The sequence below is a fragment of the Mchenga conophoros genome, linkage group LG17 (assembly GCF_057382185.1).
Source record: "Mchenga conophoros isolate Kocher_MC1m ecotype Shallow Benthic linkage group LG17, M_conophoros_male_GT1.1, whole genome shotgun sequence".
NCBI classification, from domain to species: domain Eukaryota; kingdom Metazoa; phylum Chordata; class Actinopteri; order Cichliformes; family Cichlidae; genus Mchenga; species Mchenga conophoros.
This window is the reverse complement of record NC_140542.1, coordinates 18,896,570-18,914,874: the sequence shown is the minus strand read 5'-3', so window position 1 is coordinate 18,914,874 and position 18,305 is coordinate 18,896,570. Positions and strand designations below refer to the sequence as shown.

The 18,305-nt window shown below is 44.9% G+C and overlaps 1 protein-coding gene across 2 annotated transcripts in view; it reads right to left on the bottom strand.

Moving 5' to 3' along the window:
* The window catches only part of LOC146555364 (calcium-activated potassium channel subunit beta-4-like), a 39,785-nt gene extending 22,294 nt beyond the window's left edge, over nucleotides 1-17,491 (bottom strand). The window contains exons 1-2 of one of the 2 annotated variants that reach the window (XM_085250857.1): nucleotides 17,045-17,491; nucleotides 10,044-10,214 (exon numbers count right to left, since the gene is read on the bottom strand). In XM_085250857.1, coding sequence (XP_085106983.1) covers nucleotides 10,044-10,214; nucleotides 17,045-17,275 — 402 coding nt within the window. In that variant the 5' untranslated portion in view covers nucleotides 17,276-17,491. The remainder of the gene's footprint in view (nucleotides 1-10,043; nucleotides 10,215-17,044) is intronic. The other variant, XM_085250856.1, reaches the window with a different exon arrangement.
* Between the last annotated feature and the right edge of the window lie 814 nt (nucleotides 17,492-18,305).

The window sequence follows — 18,305 nt, the reverse complement described above, 5'->3', positions numbered from 1 at the left end:
ATGAGACTTCCCTGGTGGTTCTATAGATTTAGTTTTATTTCCTGGTGACTACTCAAATAAAAATTAGCACTGGGAGGAATTTCAAGATGGCTGCCTATTTATGACATCTTGTTCTGGAAAGACTTTGACATAAACTACATGAAGAAAAGTACTGGGCTACTCTCACATTACACCCACAGGAGCTGCTCAACCATGGAAACCCACGCCATGAAGCTCCTAGTGCACAGTTTCTGTAATGATGATAATGACAGAAGAGGTTTGGAGATCTGCAGTTACTGAGTCAGTAGAACATTGTAAACCTTTACATTCTGCTAACCCACTGAGTACTTGTGGACCCCAAAGTGTATCACCATCACCAGAAAAAACAGGAAGAGTCAATATCCACACACTCTGCCCTGCAGATGACATTATATAGAGTTAGATTGCAGAAAGCTGATTGGTCGTTGGATGGTTTTCATGTTATTGTGCTATAGATCTGACTGGCAGCACAAATTTCTGTAAGAAATTAAAGAAAGTTAGGCGAAAAACTTGACATGGCATTGGATATAATCCAGACAGAACCAACAGGGAACCCATCTAAACAAATTCCATCTTTAAAAGCACCTCTGGTTCAGCTCATTTTCTTCATGACCTTTCAATGACAGACTGGGAACCTTAATTGCAGTTGTGTCTAAAATGGATGTTGTGGCTGTAAAACAGCTGAAGAGAGATAGAAGAAGAAGAAGACAGACACTCTGAGTTAATTGGTGTTGTGTCTATGGGGGGGGATTACTTAATGGAGCCACCTGTGGACCAAATGACTGACATGACATTAAGATCAACAGCAGCACAGGCCAACTGAATTTGTTCATGTAAAGCAAAGGCAGGAAAACTGAGGTGCTTTAAGAATAATCCAGTAAACAGAAGTCAAATCAATATCTGCACATCTGAGGATTACAGATAGCTATCATCAGGATTTTATCAATACTGGCTCCATTGATCTGTATCAGTACTTATCAGTATTCTTAATGTAATGGGACTAAAATGCAACAGTCTTCTCCAAGCTCTCCAACAACCTTCCTGCTGCACTTTTCATGTCACCTTCAGAGATTTAAATTAGGAAACGGAGATCATATCCAGCCACATATTTGTTTTCACACCTGCTGAATCAAGTGAACACGGCGCTTGGATTTACGCAGTGATGCACGAACACACACACAGTAATGTAGGCACACACGTAAGAGATTGTCAGGTTTTAATTAAAGCTGCAGGTCTGAGTCGTTATCTGATCAGAAACACCAGCTTATCAGTTCATGGTTAAACACAAGCTGAGAGCTAGACATGCCCAACACACATATTTCACTTCTGCTTTTGTGACAATTCTCAAACCACGTCATAACCAGAAGCAACCCAAAATCACAAATGGCCAAAATGACCTTTCTTTTACCCCACGGTCCTTACGAGGTCTGAAAATGACACGAGTCCTCATGAGAATAGCTGGGCGAGTACACTTAAATACACACGCTGAGTATAAAATCTCTTGCAGCTCATTTCTCTGCTCGTGTCATCACAGTTCATTTCTCCTCCAACAAAAATGAAATGAACTCCTGACCCCAATAAACATGAAGTGGTTCAGCAGGTGTGCATCACTTTGTGTATCTGCAGCCGGTGTGTGCGTGTCGTCTACAATAACCTTCTGAGAGGTTACCAAACAGACATATCGATGCGTCTCGCCTGCTCATCTGAGATCTGCTGTGGCCCTGAAGACACATTCTGCCGATATGTCATTTATTAAAATCATGATTGGCTAAAATCCCAGCGCTGTCTTTTTTTATACCCCTGCAGAGCTAGCAGCACACAGCCTTTTATCGTTTCATCTGCCTTTACAATGAGCTGAAGTCCAAACAGCTTCAGAGAGGAAAAATATCACGACAAAGTTTCACAATCTTTGTCATCTGAGACCACATGAAAGCTGCTTAAGACAGCTGTGGTTCAAACCATCTATTACTGCACTGCCCCAAACCATATGCTCTATATAAAAGACACACCAGCACCCTGATCACCCATCTGCTGTGGACATTTGGCCATTTGAAGCCTAAACTTTAGCATTTTGAGCACCAGAAAGAGCCAGAAGTGACCGTATTTGAACAAGAAGCTGGAGTGCTAAGTTATCAGCTGATGTCAGCTGGATCTATCCATCGACTGCATGAATTACAGACACAGAACTGAAAAACTAAATATGTGTTTTTGTGTTGGTTGATTGTTTTTTTGTTTTTCTTGTGTTTTTACAAAATTAGAAATGTGAAAATTCCAATTTTTTGAATGTTTGTAATTTTGTAATTTCTACGTTTTATACATTTTTACAGTTATTAAAAAAAATCCTTCAAATGTTATCAAACTTCCATTCAGGGTTTTAACCATGTTAAAATGTTCATAAAGACAGCTTGATAACACCTCCTTGAAGTTCTAATAATCTAGTCATGGGAGTTCCATACGCCTCCTGTTTATGAGGGACAGCCAGTCTGAGGAAATTTACAGCTCACTTCAGACTGAGGGCCTGCACCAGTGTATGATAAAGAACGGTTATTTTGAACTGTGGATCAAGCAAAGCTGCTGTTTTAAAGTCCAAGAACAGAAATACGGAGCTGTTGTTGGTTTCTCCTTGTTGCTGAACATAGAGTAAAATTCAAATTTCAACCATAACCGTCTAACTGCAAATTTTCCACACAAACTCAGCACTCAAAGAGGTTTTTAATCACAAAACACTGTATTCTTTAAGTGCTTTCTAACTACTGCACTCAGACTCACACACTTAAACTTGTTCACTGGAGGAGCCCGGGATCAAACCACCACCCCACTGTTCCAATCACCGGCCCCATGTTAAGCCATGTGAAACATGGCGACCGTACAACCAGAACCCAGCACTGGTATTATATTCAAACAGCACTCTGTGTAGCACGTCTCTGAACACTCAGTTTCATGTTTTTTTTTTCCTCTTGGATCTTTCTGATGTCACACAAAGATATAACCCTAAGATGGTCATCTTGGGCACAGAAGCCCTGCCCACCTTCTGTGCTGTCTTATAGCTTATTTGAGACGAAGGAGCTGCTTGAGGCCCAGGATAAGATATGGCTTATTTTTAACTATGAATCATACAAAGCTGCTGTAAGAGAGTCTGAAAACAAACCCGTGGAGGAGGACGTGAGCACCAAATGAAATCATATTTCATTCGGTGCACCTGTCTGTTTATGATCGCTGTATACCTGTGTGTGTGTGATGCACACGCGCTTATTATTCCCGTTATGAATCTGGATGTTTACATTGAGGAATCTGTGAGGAGCTGATGACGCTGTGAGGCAGGCTGAGGACCCACCAACAAGCTCATTTTTGTCTTTTTGCCAACATGTTAACGATGTTTTGGTCTTGAAGGAGACGGAGCAATAAAGGTTTTATATTTGAAGCGAGGAACCCTCCCCTCCAACCCTCGCCCACCCCTTTTTCAGTTACATGTAAAGGTCACCCAGCCGACGAGCGGTGCGACATCCGTCCTTTTCCAATTTTCAGCCTCTCTCTCTCGACATTAAAGGATTTCTGAATGAAGCGTGACTTCTCTCTCTCGCACTCTCTCCGTTTCTCCATCTCCACATCATGGGTTGCCATGGCGACTGAGCAGCATCGATGACGCCCCGTCTCTCCCCTCTATATTTACTCTGTTGCTGTAGCGACGACCCAGGCATGCACCAAAGAAGAAGAAGCAGCAGCAGCACAGACTTCTGTGTTTATCTCTGTTACTGTTTGATTATTTTGTTGCATATTGTCCTTTTGGCCCCTCGTGGGGGGTTTTCTGCACTATTTATCCAAATTTATGTGGACCCATCCAGATTATGCAAGCGTGTCATTGCTATGAAAGATTCAGCTGTTTTGGTTTCACCAGATATTGAACCTGACTACATGGATGTGCTTTCTTTCATGACCCACACAGCTAAAGTGGAAACCCGGAGGGGTTCAAACTGTAAACAGCCAGCCCTCAGACCCGGAGTCACGCAGCTGTGCAGTGTTTACCATCAGCTGGTTGTTAATGGCGCTCTGAGTCCTTCATTCACACAATGAGCGGATCTGTTTAGGTTCACCTCTGACTTTAGATGCTGCGATACAAAAACAATCAGACTGAAAATCTCCTGACACTCAGATGGAACTAAAACAGCAAAATATGGCAAGATCACTGCAACACTTCCATTTTTTCCTCATTTCAGCCATTTAACCTCTGACCCACTGAGGCATAGACCACCTTTTATCAGGGTACTCAAACTACTTACTTTAAATCTGTCACGGTCCTGGGTCTCCTGACCCAGCGTTTTTAGTTCTTTGTGATTTTTGTATTATTGTACTTGTGTGTGATTTATTCTATGGCTTCTAGTTTTGATCCCTTGCCCTTCATGTCTCTCTGTGTCCCCTCTGTTCTGTGTAATTGTGTGTCTTTGCATGTTTGAGTTTCTTGTTTTCTGTCACTCTGCATTGTGCATTATGTTCTCATGGTTGGTTTTTTGTTACTCTCTCTAGTCTAGTCTCTTGTGTTCCCAGCTGAGTATTTCCCTGTGTATTTTGGTTCTTAGACCTCTGCCTTATGGTTTGTCTCTGTATTTCTTAGTTGCTGTCTCCACTGTGTCAAGTTCGCGTCTCTGTGTGATACTTCCTGTTTTACTTTGATGGTCCGTGTCTCATGTGAATGCGTCCTGCTTTGCTTGTCTCGTCAGTCCTGATTTCTCCCAGCTGTGCCCTCCTTCTGTGTCTCATTCCCCTCGTTACTTCCCAGTGTATTTAAACCCTGTGTTTCTCTGAGTCAGTGTCGCGTCGTCCCTCTTGCTGTGTGGATCTCCCTGTGTGTCTCTCTGTGAGTTTTCCAAGTTCCCAGTTTAGATTAGTTTGTATGTTTTTTCCCTGCCAGCAAATAAAGCTGAGTTTTGAGTTCACCTCCCTGAGTCTGTGAGTCCTGCACTTTGGGTCCAACTCCTGCCTGTCGCACAGCGATTCATGACAGTACGACGCGACCAGACATGGACCCAGCAGGCTCCTCCCGGGAAAGCGATTTGGCCCGCATCATCAGCCTGTGGGAGCGAGTTTCCCATGCCTCGGACATTAAAGCAATGTCCATTGGGATAAACGCCATCGAGGCAATTCTCAAGGGGAATCCCCATCTTCGCGAGCTCTCAGGATTTTCGGGCCTACTGTCCAATCTGCAGAAAGCCAAGGAGACAGTACAAGCTCGCGAGCTCGTCATACCGCAACAGCGACCGCCACAATCGGGAAACGTTTCCACGCTGCTGCCACTGGACTCCTCTCCATCCACCCTCCACTCTGACTGTCACTCACCCGCTGCTTTTCTCGCAGCAATGTGGTCGGAGGATGAGGAGCCGGCCGTGATCTCTCCGTCGTTGCCAGTTTCCTCCATCACCGCACCTCCGGCTTCCCGAAGAAAACGGCATTCACGCCGCCGACACCCACCGCCACAGCCAGACCCCGAGACGTCTGAGTTGCCAGCTGTGGTGAGTGGAAGGGACAGTCAAGAGTTTCCTGACTTTGGGACTGTTTATTCCGGGGCTGTGTTTTTTCACTTAGCTGCCCAGCCAGAAGCGCTAGCTCCATCTCCTGTGTCCCCGCTAGCACAGCCATTAACTCCACCACACGCTCCATTTTCACCTCTACCATCGCTTCAGTCATCAGTTCGGTCTGCCACTCAGTCGCCCTTAGTTCCGTCATCCACACTACCACCTGTTTCCCTTCCACCACCACCATCACTACACCCAGCCATTCAGGCTGCTACTCAGTCAGACATTCAACCCATAGCCCTGCCGTTAATATGCTCTATAGCTGAGCCACTAGCCGCCCGACCCGCAGCCACTTCAGCCACTCCTCCACCCGTCACACCTCCACTACAACCATCACTGCAATCCCCAGTGCAGTCTCCAGTGTCCCCAGCGCAGTCTCCAGTGTCCCCAGCGCAGTCTCCAGTGTCCCCAGCGCAGTCTCCAGTGTCCCCAGCGCAGTCTCCAGTGTCCCCAGCACAGTCTCCAGTGTCCCCAGTGCAGCATCCCTTAGCACAGTCATCCACTCAATCACCAGCTCCACTTTCCCCTCAACTATCACTACCACCTCTAGCTCAGTCTCCTGTGCACTCACCTCTGGTTCATTCTCCTGTGAAGTCATCAACTCCCCTGCCTACTCCGCTCTCACCACCTCCGTTACAACAGACATCAGTTCAGTCCCCTGTGCCAGTGCAGACGCCCTCAGTTCAGTCTCCCGTGCAGTTATCTACTTCACCACCATCAGTAGCTCAGCTCCCACTCTCACCCGTGTCGCCAGTAGCTCAGCTCCCACTCTCACCCGTGTCGCCAGTAGCTCAGCTCCCACTCTCACCCGTGTCGCCAGTAGCTCAGCTCCCACTCTCACCCGTGTCGCCAGTAGCTCAGCTCCCACTCTCACCCGTGTCGCCAGTAGCTCAGTTAGCTGCCCAGCAGCCTCTCTCTGCTCAGTCTCCTGTGTCGCCAGTTTTGCTCACTCACTCCATGCAGAGAGGTAACTTGATTTCTACTCAGGGTACTTTTCATGGTTTAGCCGCCGTTGGCACAGTTGGCCACTCCAGGGCTTCCCCAGAGGCTAGGTCTCAGTCCCCAGCTGATTCTGGACCCCTGAAGTTTAAGCAGCCCCCTAAGAACTGCACCATGTTCACATTGCCTGGGCAGAGTCAGTGCTCAGTGCAGCGCCAGTTGTCCTCATGTCCGCCAGAGGACTTCATGCCTGTTGGCTTTGTTTTAGCCTCCGCTGGAGGGTCCGAGGGGCCCGTTCAGCCGCCCGTCTCCGCTGGAGGGTCCGAGGGGCCCGTTCAGCCGCCCGTCTCCGCTGGAGGGTCCGAGGGGCCCGTTCAGCCTCCTGTCTCCGCTGGAGGGTCCGAGGGGCCCGTTCAGCCTCACGCCGCATCAGCTGGAGGGCCCGAGGAGCCTGTCCAGCCGCCACCTGCGACCGCCTCGTCGTCGCCTGGTCCGGCTGCATCTGCCTGTGCTTCTGCTACGCCTGGGCCAGCCTCTGCCTGTGCTTCTGCTACGCCTGGTCCAGCCTCAGCCTCTGCAACCTCGTCTGGTCCGGCCTCAGCCTCTGCAACCTCGTCTGGTCCGGCCTCAGCCTCTGCAACCTCGTCTGGTCCGGCCTCAGCCTCTGCAACCTCGTCTGGTCCGGCCTCAGCCTCTGCAACCTCGTCTGGTCCGGCCTCAGCCTCTGCGTCCTCGTCTGGTCCGGCCTCAGCCTCTGCAACCTCGTCTGGTCCGGCCTCAGCCTCTGCAACCTCGTCTGGTCCGGCCTCAGCCTCTGCAACCTCGTCTGGTCCGGCCTCAGCCTCTGCGTCCTCGTCTGGTCCGGCCTCCGAGTCTTCGTCCTCGTCTGGTCCGGCCTCCGAGTCTTCGTCCTCGTCTGGTCCGGCCTCCGAGTCTTCGTCCTCGTCTGGTCCGGCCTCAGCCTGTGCTTCGCCTGGTCCGGCCCCCGCATCGCCACCGTCTGGTCCTGCCTCGTCTGGTCCTGCCTCGACTGGTCCTGTGCCCACCAGGCCATGGCCAGCACGCCTGAGACTGGGGGGCCGCCGCTGCCTTCCGCGCGGTCGGCCCCCTGAACTGCTCCGTCGTCTCCTCCGCCGCCGCCGCCGCCTTCCGCGCGGTCGGCCCCCTGAACTGCTCCGTCGTCTCCTTCGCCGCCGCCGCTGCCTTCCGCGCGGTCGGCCTCCTGAACTGCTCCATCGTCTCCTTCGCTGCCCGCCCTGGGTTGTTTTCTGTTTGGTTTTGTTTTTCTGTGTTTGGGCTGTCTGGAGCCAGCCCTTGAGGGGGGGGGTACTGTCACGGTCCTGGGTCTCCTGACCCAGCGTTTTTAGTTCTTTGTGATTTTTGTATTATTGTACTTGTGTGTGATTTATTCTATGGCTTCTAGTTTTGATCCCTTGCCCTTCATGTCTCTCTGTGTCCCCTCTGTTCTGTGTAATTGTGTGTCTTTGCATGTTTGAGTTTCTTGTTTTCTGTCACTCTGCATTGTGCATTATGTTCTCATGGTTGGTTTTTTGTTACTCTCTCTAGTCTAGTCTCTTGTGTTCCCAGCTGAGTATTTCCCTGTGTATTTTGGTTCTTAGACCTCTGCCTTATGGTTTGTCTCTGTATTTCTTAGTTGCTGTCTCCACTGTGTCAAGTTCGCGTCTCTGTGTGATACTTCCTGTTTTACTTTGATGGTCCGTGTCTCATGTGAATGCGTCCTGCTTTGCTTGTCTCGTCAGTCCTGATTTCTCCCATCTGTGCCCTCCTTCTGTGTCTCATTCCCCTCGTTACTTCCCAGTGTATTTAAACCCTGTGTTTCTCTGAGTCAGTGTCGCGTCGTCCCTCTTGCTGTGTGGATCTCCCTGTGTGTCTCTCTGAGTTTTCCAAGTTCCCAGTTTAGATTAGTTTGTATGTTTTTTTTTCCCTGCCAGCAAATAAAGCTGAGTTTTGAGTTCACCTCCCTGAGTCTGTGAGTCCTGCACTTTGGGTCCAACTCCTGCCTGCCGCACAGCGATTCATGACAAAATCTGCCCTAAATCTGCTGTTTCAGTGGTGACGTTCATATGAAACATGGCCAAAAATTTAAATAATGTGGCTACAGTTATACCCATTAGCTAAATGTTAAGTTTCACATCAAATTTCCAGTCTTGGGTCTGTATGATGTCACCAAGAGCAGATATCCCTAATATGGTGATTGCCTGATATGTTGTTGCTGCCATTAAAACTCAGACAGTTGTTTGTGTTCATCCGGAGGCGGCGTTCTCAGTGAACACAATCAGCTTTCCCGGATTATTGCATTTGCCTCAAGATATTACAACTTAGGGGTGTTCGTGCAGTACAAATACCACTGTAGAGTACTCAGAGTACTTCATTTCTGAGTAATTGGCAGCCTCACTGTTAATATTTTGTAGTTTGAGCTGCTGTAAATCTCCACATTTGGCAGCAGGAATTAAAGCTTTTCACTCTTCACTCATTGTGATGCTAAATGAAGGGTCAGTAATTAAGCTTGTAGTGAAATCTCTCACACCGTCGGTGAGGTGTATTGTACTAAAATAAATGATCTGTGAAAAGAGAGACTGGTAAATCAAATTTTAAGCACTCGTATGAGCTTACGTGTTATTTCATGACACGATGATTATCGTCCATAATCATTCAGACATTTTGAATCCAACAGCCTTGGTTTTCAGGTCTGCCCCAATTCAGATGTGTAATAGCAACACTGATTCACAGTGCAAAGCTTATTAGTTTCATTTAAAGGCTGTAAAACTGGCCTTTAAAAGCCAGCCTTTAATACAAAGCTAGCACTGGCATCAGTCAAATATGAGACTTTGAGCCTGGAGATCTGGACAAACCAACGAATCCTGAAAAACACAAACAAACCGAAGAACAACTGTCCTGACTGCAAACTGTACAACTTTTTGACTGAAACCTGCTGTTTGGTCTCTGGGCTGTAGAAGAAGACCCAGTTCTAAACATTAGCAATAGCCCTCAACCAAGTGCACACAGTAAGTGAACAGGAAGTGATCTGAAAGTAGCAGCAATGCTTCCAAAGGTGAAGATGACGTTAAAGGTCGTGTGGGCAATCTGATCACAAACGTTCAAAAAGGCTGGCTGTTGATTTGTCTGATATAAGAGCTGGAACAGCTGATTTTTTAATAAACTATTTCATCCACAGAATGAACTGTCATATGGGCTGAAAGGATTAATCAATGAATCAATTAGCTGACATTAAATGCTTCAAACTGGAGAATACAGCTTATCTGATGTGAGAGCTAATTTAAAAAGTAAATGAAGGAAATAAACAGGTTCAATAAAATCCTCTTTAGCGCTGAAACACGATGAGCGTCTCTGTTTTAATGACCAAACAGCGGATACAAAGTAGTTCGGACTATCAGGACAGCAGCTCAGCATCATCAGAGCCTAACTGATAAAGAAAAACATTATAAAAAACATGCCGCTCACGCCTTCACGTCACACCGTAAAACGAGGTGTCGTTACCTTTGGGTTGAGGACCAGCTGCTGCTCGTCAAAGTGCAGCAGAGCCACAGAGTTGGACTCGGAGTTGTTGACAAAGATCTGCAGGCAGGGGTAGAGCGACGTTCCCTTACAGTCTGCTCCACATGTGAACACGCACTCGAACATCTCTTCCGGACGCAACACCGACACCACCTGCAAGAGGGGGAGCACACGATTAGTGATGGATATGTTAGTGGACTGCGTCGATTCTGATAGCTGATTCGTTGAAAAATAACATCTTTTACTGGTAATTTTATTTGAAATATACATATTTGCTAATTGTCCAATTTTCTGTGAGGTAAATTTGAATGTTTTGTTTGGGTTTTTAACCGAAGGTTGGATTAAGGTAAAAATAACATGATTTGAATGTATCATGCTGATTTGAAGGCCTGGGAGGAAAAATGTGTTTAGGATGAGTTTTAAAAATGGACTGTTGAGGTGACTGTTTAACATGCAAAGACAGTTTATTCTATAACCTTTGGGCAGCGATAGAGAATCCTGTCCCCTCTGAGTTTCCACTTAGATTTCTGTATATGTAGCAGCAGTTGGTTAGATGACCTGAGAGCTCGGGGTAAATACCATTTAAGGATTTAAAAACAAATACAGGAACTCTGACTCAGTGGAGCTTATAGGACTTGATGGTGCAATCCTTTGAGTAATCAGCACTGCTTCCTGCCTGGGGTCCTTAGTGGGTGAGCAGTAACTGCTTCATTAGGGTCATCAGATGGGCATCTTCCATCCTCAGTATTTCATTGATTTTATTTCCACAATACCTCCAGAGGACTCAACATGACACCTGGCGTCCTTTTTCTTGATCCACAACCAGTCACTACTTCGCTCAGTGCCCTCGCACTCCCATCCTCTTCAGGAGTTTTGGTCTTGACAATAAGCCCTCTACACTCAACCTCCACAGCAAGATTCTGCCTGAGCTGCTATTATGACAAGCTTTCCCATTCATATGACTCTTCAACTCCAGATTCCCAAAGTACCATTAGTTCCAGAATGTCTAATATCTTCTGCAAAGCTGATCGCAACATGAGGTCTGGCCTGAGATTAGTTATTGTTCCTATCAGAAAGACCAGTGTGATCAGGGTTGACCTGCATCTTCCAGGGTTATGCTTACTCTTGCCGATGACTTCACAAGAAGTTCTCCTGCTCTCATGAAGGGAATGAGGCTTGGTATTCAGACCACTGTAGGAGCGAGGGCATTGGCGTCAGTTTTCCTTCCTTATGAGATAATCACCATTTGTTGCAGGACCTGGTTGTGGAAGTTGTACATTTCTAGGTGTTGTGGCCTTGGGACAGGCTTTTTTTGCCTGAGAGTTGCTGGAGTTTGGCAGAGAGCATACATATGGTCGTCTCCACTTCACTAATGGACGTTTTGGGCTGTAGGGAGGATATTGTAGGTGACTCTGATTATAAAGCTGAGTCTGCTTCCTTCCATTTTCCAGAGATCCTTCCAGTTGAGCTTGTGATGTTTCAGTTTTTCCCAGCTGGTTCACTGGCCCAGCATCGGAGATGGACTTGTGCCACATTGCTCAACTTGTCCCAAATCCAAGTCCTGTCCTGTCCTGCTGAACGTGTCCAACTACATCTCCACGCTCGAGAGGAGACTGTGCTTTCTGCACAGCCTCTGACGGAGTCCACATCCTTGCAGTGGGAGCAGCAGCTCTCTTGAGGCTCAGTCAGCATCAGTTTTTAGTAAACACTTATATCTGTGGGAACTTTTGTTCATGCAGCTTTTAAAAATGTGTGGACACAGAGTACAGTCTAAATCTTTTATATGTCTGGATGTTAATGATGAGCGATGGCGGAAACTTGTCTACCGGCTCATTACTGGACTCAAACAACGACCTCGGGCATGAAAATAAATATCAATGTCCATGAGAAATAATCAGTCAGTCTTTGCAGATCTGATAAAAGTCAGACCGCTTCATCACTCAAGAGGTCACAAAGCTGCAATAATGTCGAACCATCGTGATTGATGTGTTATTAAGCAATGGATCAGTGAATGACAGAGCAGACGTGCTCTCTGCCACATGACTTTGGACTTCCAGTCTCCATAATGCATGAACATTATTCCAAAATGATGCAATAAGCTAAAAGCCAAATAAATCAGGCCGGTATGAATTCATCATCCACAGTAAACAGCTGGGAGTGCAGGCTGTGGCTGCCTGTAATTTATACCACGAGAAGTCCCAATGGCTTCAAAACGCTGTGCAAACACTTTTAACGATCCAGAGCGGAAAGTGATGCAGCACGAGCGAACCGAAACAGCTAAAGGTGGACGCTTTGTCCTGACCAGAGATGGGCAGTAACGCGTTACTTGTAACGCGTTACTGTAATCTGATTACTTTTTTCGAGTAACGAGTAAAGTAAGGGATTACTATTGCAAAAACGGTAATTAGATTACCGTTACTTTCCCGTAGGAACGCTGCGTTACTGCGTTACTAAGAATGTCTCACGACAGTGACGTAAGCGAGTGCGCCGTTAGTGACAACAGCTGTGTGCAGATCAACAATGGATCACATATCGATTGTGGGAGAGAGTATGAGCGTGCAGCGTGGAAGTACTGACCTTACTTTGAGTAGAAAATAGGTTTAAATGTTAAACTCATTTATTTAACTCAGAGAATGTTGCATATAATTAAATTTTTGCTTGATGCATAAAGTTAAAAGATTAAAACTGATAAAACAAGTTAAAAAAAAAGAGACTTTTCCATTTGATTACATTTTGTATGATGGATTATGTAGAAAAAGTAGAATTGGGCTGAAAGATCTATCTATATTTATCACCTGTTCAGGTTGTAAATCGTGTTTTTAAAAAGTAACTAAGTAACTAAGTAATTAATTACTTTTGAAAATAAGTAATCAGTAAAGTAACGGGATTACTTTTTGGGGGAAGTAATCAGAAATTAGTTACTGATTACTTTTTTCAAGTAACTTGACCAACACTGGTCCTGACAACAAAAATCTAAATAAATGACTAACTCAATCATTAAAGGCCTCAGGCTGCTTGAGCTGTGATTTCAAACAATATGTTTTAGTTTCTGTCAAAACGAATGGTCATGTTTTTTTCTTCTGCCATGTACAGCAAGAAGAGGAATGTTTGAACCCAACGAGAAGTTATTTAAAGGGTAATTTTGTATTCTGAGAGCAGCAGGAGCTCTAAATGGAAATATTGATTCATTCAATCTAATTTATCCATTTTAAAGACGGAGAATCCGTGACCAGGATATCTGAAGAAACACTGAGATTTACGAGTTGTTATTTGGGAAATTCAACGTACAAAACCTGCACAGCTGTCTTGATCTCATTCAGGCTTGTTGCCATTTTTCTGTCACTGGTTCTCTGGCTCCGAAGCAGGAGAATGCTGATTGGCTTTACCAACTGGGGAAACAGCTGCCAGTGAGCAGAACACCAGACCGACCTGCTGCATATGAATCGAAGAAAAAGTTTAAAAATGAAACAACTGAGATGTCTGGAAGGAGATTCAGAGACACCGTCTGTGACCAAAAAAGATTCCCCTGAAAATAATAGATGGATTCGCTACATGAACAAAAAGCTGAAACTAGAAAAACTGATTGGCTGCTTGTGTTTTCTCAATATGTTTCTGATGGCAGTGGAGTTTGTTAAGACTGAAGGTAATAGACGGAAGTTTGTCTCCCTTTCAGTAAAAATATCTCACAAAGTAATTATACTGCCTTCTTCTCACAGCAATCATCCCTCTGATTGCACAGTGGTGGCCTCCTATTCAGCAACAAGACAATGCAAAATAGCTTTAGAAGTTACCAAGATGCAGCTGCAGGTAAATTAGTCAGTTGAAGCATCAGAAAAGCAACAAAATGATGACGAACTTGTCAAAATGTTGACTCATTCAAGCTTGTCGTTTCAAATTCCTACTGGGTGTCTTCCTCTAGATAAAGGCTTAAAAGAATATGAACTTGCCCTTCTTTCAAAAGATATTCTGTGAAGCTCAAAATACTGTAAAACAGCATAAAGCACTCCAAGTTCCACCTTGAGCCCGGCCAATTTATAAGCAGGACGATATTATTGGCTACCAGCCGAAATTTAAAAAGGGAAAATAAAACACCCTTCAAAAACATCATACGTATCGCTGTCTTTGTCCACCAGAGGGCACTTAGGAACTTCCCTGCTAATAACACGTGTTGGAACTTAAATAAATATGTACACATAACAAATATCAGAGAAGCCTGTTTATGTTTTGTGTGTCATAAAGAAAAAAACAATACCGGACAATATTTGAGAACATCGGAATTTGAAATCACTGAATATCTGTTTGATTAACCTGTAGTTCCATTCTAAAAGTTCCTCTGCATCTGAAAGTCTTACTCCCTGAGAAATGGGTTTGGTGAAGATAAACAATCTCAAGAAACGTCATATGGAACGAAGTTCCTCTCTAGAAATAAAAGTAGATTCTTAAATGATTGTTAATATAAGCTTTTGTCAATCTAGCGTTTAAGCTTGTGATTTGGCATTATATAAATAAAATTGAATTGAATTGAACTGAACTGAATAGTTAACAGCAAGAAAAAGACGATGAGCTTAGGGAAATGTTAAGGTCAGCCTTCTTTCTCTGAGTAAAAGCTTAACAAGGCTTTAATTTTGGCCGTGGTCCATCAATCTGGCAGGAAAAATAACCATCATCACTGCAAGGTCCATCCAAAAACATGGATTCCCACAATGGAAGGATTAAAGAATCTTACAGAACTTTGTTTGTAACTGGTTGGATCCACTAGAAACATCGACATCAAAACAACACAATGACAAGGTCAACATAACATTACTAGAAATGTAGGTTGCACCTTAAAATGTTCTAATTCTGCAGAGACAGTCACTGAAATTGAAGTTCAACTAAGGTTGAGTTATGCTTTTCTTTCTGTGTCTACACTGCATGAACTGCATGAGAAAACTGCAGATTTTACAAGTGGTATATTAGGGTTTTTTCTAGAACTCCTTCTACTACAAATTAGGAACTTTCCAAGCATAAAGCAGGAGTAAAACTTCAGCTGTGAAGGTTACCTTTGAAAAAAAGAAAGAAAGATCAGTTTAAGTGCAATATTTGGCTTTTCTAATGCATTAATACGTATTTTCTTTGTAAAAAACACAAATATAACAATGTCATTCTTTCTCAATATCCCATGTGTAGGACTTTCTCTGTGATCTTCTTGTAATTTATAGCTAAATACCAACTAATACCAAGTAGTTTTAGAGAGTTATGAGGATGGTTTCCAGGAAATGGAAGAGAAAATACCGAAAGTTAAAAATAATCCTCTGGGGGATAAAAAATGTCTGACTGCTGGGTATCCAGTTAGCATTTTCCAAATTTGAGGCTTAAACTAGAACTACAGCATGTTACCTGTGAGGTTAAAGTTAGCAAAACCTCAGACTAACATAGAATCTGGACTACAGATGTTAGACTCAGCTGTCAGAATGACTTTAATTTAGAAACAACAGCGAGGGCCGCGTTCACTGACAGATGACTGACAGTTTGTGTCAGATCACCTCGGTCAGACCGGCGGGATCCCCCTCACTGTCCATCAAAGTCTGATAACTGATCTGCATTAGAGTTTGCCCTCAGTTATTACTGGACACTTCTCGAGTGGCTGAAGGAGATTAGCACAGATAATCTGAGTCAAACTCACAGAAATCCTTCAATATTGATCTCAACACCAGGAATTCTTCGACATGGTGCTTCTCGTCAGTGTGTCAGTGCAACATATACTAGAGTAAATATGTCAGTGACTTTCTAGTAAACAATTTGGACTTTCCTAAAAACTGCAGCATAACAAAAGAGGCAAGTGGATCCTTTCACCTATAAGTAAAGCTGCAGCTTTGTCCAGTTAATGCATAGAATTTCAAAAAGCTGTGAATTCATTAAGTTCACATGATTAAAAACAGAAAAAATGCAAATACTGGACCCAGATCCACAGGAATCAACATTATTTTCCCTTAAATACTTTTTTTTGTCTGAATCAACATTAATACTTTATAAAATCTCCAATCATGCCGACGTGTCCCGATCCTGACTCCAAAATCTGGATATTGAGTATCGATGGAAATGTTTACTCCACCATCAGCAACGGGAGACCTAACAGAGAGTTGGCAGCCTGGAGGTGTTTCTCACTTTTATTGAACTCATGGTGACATACGTACAGTGGTGAGTTGGCTTAATGTGTCTACTCCACTCCGTGTGTGAGGAGAAACTAAGGAGACTGTAAATAAGTGCAAAAAGACTCCCACACTGAGCTGAAAGCAGACGAGTGCACATATGAAGAAAATAATGTCAGTATTATGTTAAAAACTGCATTTATTTTGGTCCTGACTTCACTTATTATTTTACTAACACTGAAGCACTCCTCTCTTTATCAACCACTAATACCACAGCTGATAATAACACACTTACACAGTCACATCACTAATTTAGGCTCCAGGTAAAGCCACCCTGCTGCCGCTGAGTGTTAGTAGCCTTATAGCAACACTACAGCAGACATATGTTTACTATTTTTCAGTACTTGTGATTGATGTACTTTTAATGTGTGTAATTAATCAGTTAAAGTCCTGGTTGTGTCAGCAGTTCCTGCGAAATGCTGAAATCCTTAACAGCTCTCAGTATCCTGCAGTAGGCTGCAAGTTATTTTTTTTCTTTTTATAGAAGAACTATTAATAGGCTGTGTGCTAAAATAATATTTTAAAGTGAAGTACTATAGACAGTCAAAGCCTGCCCTAGAAATGTATTGTGTGATATCAAAAGTATTTAACTGCAGCGTGTACTGAGTGCAGTAGCAGTACTACAGTAAGTGTGGTAGCAGCAGTCCTCACTAAAACTACTTCCACATAAACACACCTCTGAAAACCAGCACAGCGTGAACCCCGACAACAAACGACAAGAAAAGTCGGGTTCAGTGTGTATTTTAACTAATACTACCACTAACCTGACTACTACTACTACATCTACTACACCTCCTTGTACGGCGGCGGCTCCGGCAGCAGCGGCGGTGGCAGCTCGGAGCTGGCAGCCGGGCTCACCGTGCAGTTGGCCGGCTTGCTCTGGAGGCTCTGCAGGGTCGGGCTGAGCCAGCAGAAGCCCAGGATGAAGAGGCTGAGGATCCCGCAGGCGATCAGGAACAAGCCCAGCCGGATGCTCTTGTCCTCGGCCTCGGAGTACTCGTACGACACCCGGATCTTCGCCATGGCAGCCCCGCGGAGACCTCCGCCGGCATGGAGAGGAGGAACGGAGGAGGAGGAGGAGGAGGATGGATGCACGGAGGATGAAGGAGGGGAAAGAAGAGGAGGAGGCGCTGCTCGCTGTGTGCTGAGAAACTGTTGAGTTTAAACGCGACCGCTTTCGTTCTGTAAGCGCTTCATCTGTCCTCCCTCCTCCCCCTCTGCCTCTTTTATCGCCCACCTCACCCCAGCCTGCCCTCCTTCTCACCCTTCACCTCCCACTCTCCTCACTCTTCTCATCTTCACTGCAAAAGCCCAAACAACCCTGGAACTTTCTACGATAAAGGCTCAGCTCACCAAAATCACAACACACGCGCTCAGCGACGTGGCCAAAACTGTGTGGACACCTGTGTGGCCATCAGGTTAGACACTTCTGCACATAACTCTGTCAACAACAAGTCTGCTTTCAGCTGGTTTGGCGTCAGCAGCATGCACTGACGTCATAGCGAGTGATAACGTTATAAAGAGAAAGCAAAGACTGTATATAAACTATGGCCACTGTGTAGTTTTAATGTTAATGGAGCCAGATGTGACCACAGGGAAGAGGTCCAATCAGACCCAGACACCCACACTTCCCCCTCCAGCTCCTCAGAGAGGTCACAGGTCAGCTGAGAGTCTTTCCAGGGTGTCCTGTGTCAAACCAATCCTGGTGAAGCACCTCAGCTGTCTCGTCTTGAGGTGGAGAAGCTCTGGGTTCTACTATGAGCTCCTCACCTCATCACATCTACAGAGGAAGCTACCCACAGCTGATGAAAGATCAAAGCTCCCTGCTCTTGAAAATCTAAAAGTTCAGATTTGTTTTAAATGGTTAGAGTTTCTTTATTGGTTATGTGTTTTTAAAACTGCATAAGACAGTCTTTGTTGTACTTGCACATAGTTTGGGATTGTATCTATGTCAGGTCTTAATGGGTCAGCAGTTCTTAACGGGTCAACAGCTTCTGGACAGGTGAACCTCCTTGGCTGGATTCTGTGGAGATGTGTGTGCCAAGATTCAGCA